Source organism: Sycon ciliatum, chromosome 4, assembly GCF_964019385.1.
Source record: "Sycon ciliatum chromosome 4, ocSycCili1.1, whole genome shotgun sequence".
In the NCBI taxonomy this organism is placed as follows: domain Eukaryota; kingdom Metazoa; phylum Porifera; class Calcarea; order Leucosolenida; family Sycettidae; genus Sycon; species Sycon ciliatum.
The window spans coordinates 22,740,823-22,749,758 of record NC_088646.1 but is presented as its reverse complement, the minus strand read 5'-3'; the positions used below and the strand labels follow the sequence as shown (position 1 = coordinate 22,749,758).

The following is an 8,936-nucleotide window of genomic DNA, read 5'->3' as shown; positions in this document are numbered from 1 at the left end:
AGAATGCTTGTAGGACAAGGGGAAAGAGGAATGAAGAGAGAGAGAGAGAGAGAGAGAGAGAGAGAGAGAGAGAGAGAGAGAGAGAGTGGAAACGGCAGGCTGACGCTCTTTTTAATTGTAGTGCTACATCGTCTACGTGTAGCATGATATACTGTACGTGGTCAGTTCACGGCGTAGATCTACTGTTCTTCAATAATTCCCCAACAGCAGGGTGCGAAGCGGCTGGGGTGAAGACGAATCCGTTCGTCGCAAGCTAGCTGCAAGGCAGTCTGAGAAATCCTTACATCCAATACCGGCTTCCTTGCACACCGTGTGTGCCAGTGTGGACCAAGCCCTTGACTGTAAGGAATATGACAGGTCAAGCTTTTCTGTCAACACTCACATGTAATCCCAACACCTGGCCATAACTGGGGCTGCTTCCTAGTCTGACAGGCAACCAGTATTCTTGGATAACACCGTATTTGACGGGATTCATGATCAAGGCAGCTTTCAGCAACTACTTTGGAAAGAAAACATTGCATGGCGCTACATAATCCGCAGTGGCCTACCGCGGGGCAATGTTTTGTTTATCCGTTGCTATGGCGCCATTCTAGATGTCCACCGTATGCGAAGCCTGTGTGAATGGGCTGTAGTAATGCGGTTTCACACCCACTGACCCAGTATGAAAACGCCGTGCGTGGTTGTGGTAGATGGAGACTTGCCACCAAGGAATCGTGCAAACTCGTGGCTTGCACCACTCCCCGATTGCCACCTCCGTGCTAGCCAGTAGCAGTACTAGTAGTACCTGAAAGAATACAGTGCTCAAGTCCTGCTCCGATCACCGCTGTACGATGCTTACCTCCGTGTTATCCCAATCCGAGCCGAGGTCTGCTACGGACCCCTATACTGTAACACAGTAACACAGTGGCAACAGTACGCGATGTACACTAGCATGGGCACGCAGCCTGTGTGCAATGAATACCACTTCGTGTACTTGCAAGTATATGACTGACTATCAGAGCAAGGTGAGTAAAGGCTCGCAATTCCAATAGTGGCAATACCGCTCTTGCATGGTCGCAAGTATGCTCTGTATTGTATTCGAAACAAACGTATGACTCTGAACGACGTTGCTCCCCTCCTCTCCATTACACTGCCACTGCAAGCAGTGCATACACTTTGTCACGGGAAGGGCAACATCAGAGGGCACCCCACTCACAATTTCAGCATACTACACGTGCGATGTAGGGTGACTCGTTGCTCCCATGCCGCTGATTGTGCCATATTTCTGCTGGGGGGGGGGGGGCTTCACTCCCCTCTCTGGTACTAAATCCTGCGTTTGTTCCTGGACGGAAGGGAGGGCATATGCAATCGGATACACATTGCATGGTGGGTTGATGCACTGGATGGTAGGTAGTACAGCTGTAGCAGTGTTGTGTTCGTCGATCAACATGCACAATGCCCATCTAATCGCCGTTGGCATGGATCTGGATTTGAAGGCATTCGGATCCTGACATCCGTGCAGAAACGTGCTAGTTGCAACAGACGATTAGCTAGGAAGACTGTACTTGAAACAAGGCAAGGCACGGTGGCCATGAGTAATCAAGTTACCACCGTCTCATCCTCGTCGGGTAATCGAACAGGCAATACGGTCGTGTCTCATGGAGGGGTAACCGCTACCTCCACCACCCACGTCGCTTGGGTTCCTTGCTGCTGTCCACCATCAACACTCTACATGGTGTGGGGCATACATGCACATGCGCCGACAGCCGTGTCCAGTGCAGCCTTCCTTGTTCGGGGAAAGACTTTGGACGGTGTCAGGTACGGCTTCAGCTCGACTGTCATGCACAACTGTCAATGTCCGATATTATTGTCCCCATGTAAACCTTATTTGGAGCGTTATGTGTGAGTGTTTAACTGGTGAACAGGCATTATGCCAATCCTGATCTCATTTACCCTGTTTCTGAAGGCCGCACCTTTGTTTAGATGGGGCATTCCATTGAGACACGATCCGCGATATGATCCCACACACGCGCACACACACACACACACATTACTTAGAGGCGTCACGAAAATTGACTTCGACAATCCACTACAAGCGCGACGGTGCACGTACATTCTTCATCCAGTGCTCCCTTCATCTCATCTCACGTTTTAGGTTTCTATTCTAAATATGTTAAGGTCCAATGGGAGATAACTTAGGTTTGGTGCGAGTCACGTACACATAGTTGTGTCTCAAGTTATCTAGACTCCATCGGTAAACAATCCCTTACTGTCACCACCAACGTAGCAATGCTTGCCAGTGGGGGCTGACGCATCGCGCAGGATTTCCCCTAGATTCTGGCCTGGCCAGCGATCATCTGACGGTCGCCGTCATTCCCCACATTGCCCGGGCAACAGCTGGGGACCCTGCCACCGTCCGCCATGCACCTATCCATTCAGGGAACATTCCATTCGCTCATTTATGCTTGGAATTGTACATTCAAGTAACAGTTGCAGCCGCCGAGATACCGGTAGTTAGTCATTGTGGTCGGGTGGTCCGTCGCATGTACCTGCTGGCCACGCTGGAATACCTGTCTGAACTTGTTGCTGTGGAAGTCTGGTTTGTTATTGATCGCACGCACATCTGCTCAGACGGTTTGAGAGTACATGACTTCATGTACCGGTATACCTACATTGTAAATCATGGGGATACAATGTGGACAACCATCCGTTGGGTTGCTACATTAAATACTAGCTTGATATTGATAGCCTCCCTGGTCACAGACACAGGTGGGCCCTTCACGGATAGAGATCATCATTCTGATGTACTTGGACGTGCTTGTGGAGCCTTCACGGATAGGAAGTGCTTACATGGACAAGTATGGACGAGTATCTAGCTGGTAGTTGTGCTACAGTCAGTGGGCGACTAGTATGGAAAAAAAGTCACGTAATCGTATACATGTAGGCCCACAAGCAAACCGTCTGCCTGTCAGGGCAAAAGAATCGCCACATTTCGCATTGACGCCAGCGCCAGACCCTACTTATTAGTCACCACCTGTTGTGAGATGACGAGTGACATCTACAGAGGAGAGATTTGCTGGAGTGGAGATACTCGTGCCAGGAGCGAATCTAAACAACCTGAAACACCCATTTACCCATTTCTAGCCTTCATTGCGAGTGATCGGTTCGGCCAGTCAGTCTCAGACTCTGGATTCCGCCGTGATGAACCTTTACAAAGTCGAAACAGCTATGTAGATCTCTACATGTAGCTGTGTGGAGATTGTGCTGAGTAAAACACCCATTTGCATGGTTTGTGGAGGTATGCTCTGCTATGAATACGCGCCAGTCTACAATCATGTAGCTTAGAATCATTTAAATTGTTTTACTCTGAAAACTCTACTTTCATTAGTTTTCCGGCTCCCTGATACTGTCTTCTGACTGTCGATTACCTCCAGTACTGAGGTTCCACTGTCGACTGTCGTAGGCTAAAATCAGCCATGGTGCAGTGGGGACAATCTGGCTAACAACCGATCAAGTGCCCACTCACTCGCTCACTCACTTTCGTCGGTAATGCTGGGAAGCGCGGGATGTTACAAGTCAGGAAGACTACCGGTGACTTTCGACTAGGTACGAGTACAATGTATACCCTCCCATGTACACCCTCCCGAGGAGGAGAATGGGGGAGGGGGGGGGGAAGGGGGGGATTGGGAATTAAATAATCTGTATGCCGTACTTGTACATATCTAGGTCAATGAATGAATATTGAGCTTTAAAATAGTATTGCACCTTCAACCTGTTATTTGCTGTCTACCAGCCATGGGGAAGCTGCTGCATGCTACATCGGTTTAGCTCACCACAGAACAGCTCAGAGTAGCATAGCCAGTGCATCTCAGCTTTTCTGTCTACACTTCGAGCAGCAGAACTCCTGGGAGGACAGCTAGCACATGTCCAAGGCTTACAAGGTTTCCGATCAATGATCACAGCACTGTTGGTGACTCAGGTCTCAATTTAGCCTAGTCTATCAGTAGTATCAGTAGTCTTGTTAGTGTGACTGATGCTGGGAGCTGCGCAGTACGTACATTGATATTCTGCACCGTGGTTGTTGTTGTTACTTTATTTTACTTCACCAGAATTGCAGGCAGTAGAATGCCTTCTCACTAGACCAGGTCTAGTTCTCACAAATGATGAAGAATGTGAATGAACGTGCTGAAGCTAATGAAAAACAAGAAATAGAAAAAAGATGGGAAAAACTGTGGTCCGTGGGTTAAGTTTGTCACTCACACAGTTAATCTGCCGATGTGTGGGTGCCAAGACAAGCAAAAGTGGTTCCATGCACTCTTGCTACAATCCACCTCCCACGGAGCCGTTTTAACCTGTATCCTCCCGTTTTTCCCATAATGGGAACTATGGGAACAAGAATAAAGACCTCTTGGTTTTAGTGGCCCAATAAAATTACTATTTTGAAAGTATTTTCTCGAGTCAAACATCTTGCAAATAACCATAAGTACGGAGTTGAAACGAGCAAAGTCAGAATACAAATTGACCACCACCTCCATTCTTCTCTGGCAAATAGGGTGAAATAACCACTTTGCCTTCTCCTGGCTTCCATGTGCAAAATGAGGGAATGGATTACAGCTACCAGTGCTATAGATAGCATATTCTTCATTCTGAACTTTGAGCTAAAGCACATGTCACTGTTGACAATGTTCCAAACATAATTATTGTGACCTGGCATATTCGGGTGGGTGATGCAAGCACGGCAGGATTCTTCAGAGCAATGTTTGCAGGTACGTCACTAACGACGACAGCATTGCCGTAATGCGTTGGTACAGTGAATGGTGGAGGTGAGGGGAGGTTGCATTCACTGACGTTACTGCTGGGCTTGATTCCGCTGTAGGTAAGGGATGATAAATCACCGTGGGATTATGGGCTGTGGAAACAAAAGGCAACCACACACATACACACACAGTTACAAGTGCATACAAGTACATACACACATAAACATACATACTGCAGTACACACACACATACACACACACACACTTGATGTATCGAGACTTTACGCACATGCCCCCCCCCCCCCCCCCCCTCGTGGCCATGCAGTTGATATGTTGGTCTAGATGTAAAATAGTGAAGTAGGCTCTCATCTGATTGCGAACAAGGGGTGAATGACGTGTCACAAACAAGTCCCAGATCAAGTGAACCTTCCAGTCAAAGTATTTATGTAGTACACACACTTCCTATTTCAGTAATTTGCTCGAATTCAATGGAGACGGTAGGATGAACGGAGGATCGCAGCTTCCTTTGGCCAATGCCATTCGACTAAAAAGCGCCCAAATGACTACAAGTATTGACATTTTCATTTTCGGTGAAACGCCCCCTGTTTATAAAGGACGATAGTTGCAAAGTATGAAATATTGCGATTATTTTGATACAGCATCCATTCCCTTGTCACTGCTTGTGCTCATCTTCAAGCCACCCAGGCTGCACCACATGTACATGTAGTCTGTTGTTTGAATGCCAATCTGTGACTGAATGTGATGCCAATCTGTGACTGAATGTGATGCCAATCTGTGACTGAATGTGATGCCAATCTGTGACTGAATGTGATGCCAATCTGTGACTGAATGTGATGCCAATCTGTGACTGAATGTGATGCCAATCTGTGACTGAATGTGATGCCAATCTGTGACTGAATGTGATGCCAATCTGTGACTGAATGTGATGCCAATCTGTGACTGAATGTGATGCCAATCTGTGACTGAATGTGATGCCAATCTGTGACTGAATGTGATGCCAATCTGTGACTGAATGTGATGCCAATCTGTGACTGAATGTGATGCCAATCTGTGACTGAATGTAATGCCAATCTGTGACTGAATGTGATGCCAATCTGTGACTGAATGTGATGCCAATCTGTGACTGAATGTGATGCCAATCTGTGACTGAATGTGATGCCAATCTGTGACTGAATGTGATGCCAATCTGTGACTGAATGTGATGCCAATCTGTGACTGAATGTGATGCCAATCTGTGACTGAATGTGATGCCAATCTGTGACTGAATGTGATGCCAATCTGTGACTGAATGTGACACCGTGCAGCCCTGTCTACACTACTCCCTTAGCTTCACAAGACCCATTACTCACGTGCACACTGGTCCCATTCCTTGGCTGCTCGTCCTGGCTTCGTCTTCAGGCTGGGCAAGCTATCGTAGGCGTATCCAAAGTCCTCACTGAGCTTCATCATGTCCTTGTTGCGTTGCAGTGGAAAGAAAGGGATCATGCAGTCGTTGCTGTTGTGCCCAGGACTTGCTCCGTGCTCGGGACGGAAGTGCAAGTTGCCCAGCTCTCTCAGGCGTACCATGAGACGTTCAAACACACGATCCGTCATCGCGTGATGAAGGAAGAAAATCGGATCGGACGGAGAAATCAAATCATTCGCCATGCTGCCTCCGACATACACATGAACCAGGCTGTGCATTTCCGGCAGCAAACCGGCTCTCGGCGTTTTCGTTGCACAGTAGCTCTTGCCAGGAAACGGCACTGTTCCCTCGATGGCTGCACGGAGACTTGAAGGGTCACGCACGCGGAGATTGAAGGGAGCTATGTCATACACCGTTATTCTTGACAGTATGTCCCACAGGTCTCGCTCACTTGGTAGCCATTGGCACCTTCTTGCGTTTGGGCCGTAGTTCCTAAAAACTCTTGCAGCCTCATTGTAGAAGTGAGCTTCTGGGCAGAGGCTACCTGGTCCACGTCTAGGAAGGCGTAGCAGTACATTGGGCTCTGTTGTAGGCTCAGCATATACGCTATTGAAGCATGTGATTCTGAAGGAATCAAACGCACCTCCAATATCAGTCCTGTTCCCATCAAAGATATCGAATTCGTCAAACAAACAGTCCCGGCTCTGATGATCCAACCAATCCCAATACGGCACGGTGAATGAACTGTTGCCAGATAAACGTTGTAGCTCACTCTCCAACAACAACTGGTAATAACGATGCCACGTGAGGAGTGCGGGGCCAAAATGTGCAAAATCCACACTGACGTTATACAGTGAAGAATTCTCCGTTGCCGTTGGCGCCCCGGTGTCTTTGGCTGCATAGTAGTGTAACCAGATCATGAACTCATACACTGAAAGATCCCTCTTGAAATCGGCTTGGCTCAAGTTTGAAGTTGTGCGCGAAGATTTGCTAAAATTCTCCTCCGAGATCAATACACCGAACCGACTTGGACTGCTCAGCCGACTGGATGAGCCTGCAAGAACTTGCTTGAAATAGTTTCGCTCATCTCCATTCAGTGTCAAGTAGTTTCTGCGTACCAGCGGCGTTTTGCGTTTCACACAAACACTCTCATCAGCAGTTTTCACGTAACCGAACTTACACTCGGTGCAGTCATATCCAGCCCAGTTCCCCTCACACTCACAGATTTGTGTGAACACTCGGTTAGGCCATGGGTAGCGCGATGGCTCCGACACAGGATTCTTCAGATAGGCAAGAACATCCGCTGGTTCATCCGACGTTTCTACATGACAGTGAGAATCAGTGATGCGTACACATGCTCCTCGGCCGGGTCCGCCGCACTCCATATTGGATCCACCGACTGGAACAGATGGACAACATTTCTGGTTCCGCAAATCATCGTTGTTGATGCAAGCGAGCGGAAACTGTCCGAAAGCGCCACTCTGAAGGCACAGTGCGACCAGCCAAGGCAGATAATGCAATAATAATCGACACCTGGGAACGTTTTCAGAGGCTGGCAATGGTACTATTTCCACAGGAGACTGCATGGCGAGGTGATCTGTCACTGACAGACAATAATACTAATAATAGGAGGCGTGAGCATCGAGTGTAGTCCGACCGATGACTCAATCATTTCATCGATTTACGACCATCATCACTACACGAGTGAGCCTGAGCGGTTTGAGATCAGCTGGAAAGCCGTAACCACCTAGTAGATCTACTGACTAGTATTGTTGCGAGTTGTTTTGTTGACAAGAACAAGAAGGATACTGCCATTACTGGTAGAGCGAGCAGCAGCTACAAAAAAAAGTGCCACGAATCAACGAGGTGTGGATCATAAGGAGCTACCTAGCGGTCCTGGCACGTCCTTCGACCGGGGTCGTCATCATGGTCATAGAGCAGCACTCTTGAGCCTTCTCACCAGGGAGTAGTAAAATACGTATTTTACTACTCCCTGCTTCTCACATACAAATTTAAATTAAATTTAATGATACAATCATGATGTACATGATTGTGCAAGTGCACGTCACACTCAGTGTGACGTGTGTGTACATGTACTCAAGGAGTCAAGTACACTACATTCAACAATTGTACAGTGTATTAATTTTGTAGATCTTCCCTTTCCTCGTGAAGATTAGCACCCCCCCCCCCTCCTAGATACATGTATTACCGATATTCTCCTGGACGGGGTTACATTGTTTGTTTGTTTTTTTGTTTTTTTTATTGAAAACCCACAAGCCTTCAGACATGTGAATGTGCACATGATAATACAGTGTACATACATGTACATATTATGTATCGAGAAGGCAGCACAGAAACGGCGGTGGTGGTGGGGCCTAGCCTGGGCAGCTCGTCCGACCGTGGGCCTCGGAGTCAACACTGGGCAGACGCACCGGGGGGGGGGGATTGTATTATTGTTTAGCAGGAAAATGCATGACGATTTCCCAGACAACTGGTCACATTGATTGTACATGTACAATGTACATGTACGTCTCATTGTGAGGTTTTAAAAAGATTCAACTGGTTTCATGGTATTGATCGGCTTCAGTTACTGTGGAGTGTGGAAGTGCGCGAGGACACGCACTTGACGGTATTCATACTATACATGTAAGTAGACGAACGTCAGCACTACAGCAGTAGGGTGTGCTTGGGTCGGGGCCGGGGGGGGGGGGGGGCTGTTGACCAGATCTGGGTGTGAAGATATTAAAAAAAGAAAGTGTTATGGGCTACATTGG

At 47.8% G+C, this 8,936-nt stretch overlaps 1 protein-coding gene across 1 annotated transcript; it reads right to left on the bottom strand.

The window, feature by feature from the left end:
- Positions 1-3,985: 3,985 nt before the first annotated feature.
- LOC135815080 (tyrosinase-like) lies at positions 3,986-8,063 on the bottom strand. The gene is made up of 2 exons (XM_065328316.1): positions 6,107-8,063; positions 3,986-4,888 (listed from the first exon to the last, which is right to left on the bottom strand). The coding sequence occupies exons 1-2, from the start codon at positions 7,746-7,748 to the stop codon at positions 4,728-4,730; spliced, it is 1,803 nt and encodes a 600-aa protein (XP_065184388.1). The 5' UTR covers positions 7,749-8,063; the 3' UTR covers positions 3,986-4,727.
- Between the last annotated feature and the right edge of the window lie 873 nt (positions 8,064-8,936).

Excerpts from the sequence above, each read along its gene's own strand:
- LOC135815080 (XM_065328316.1), bottom strand. The coding sequence starts at position 7,748 with ATGCAGTCTCCTGTGGAAATAGTACCATTGCCAGCCTCTGAAAACGTT. Across the intron at positions 4,889-6,106 it reads GGAATGGGACCAGTGTGCAC|CCCATAATCCCACGGTGATT; the intron begins GTGAGTAATGGG and ends TTGTTTCCACAG.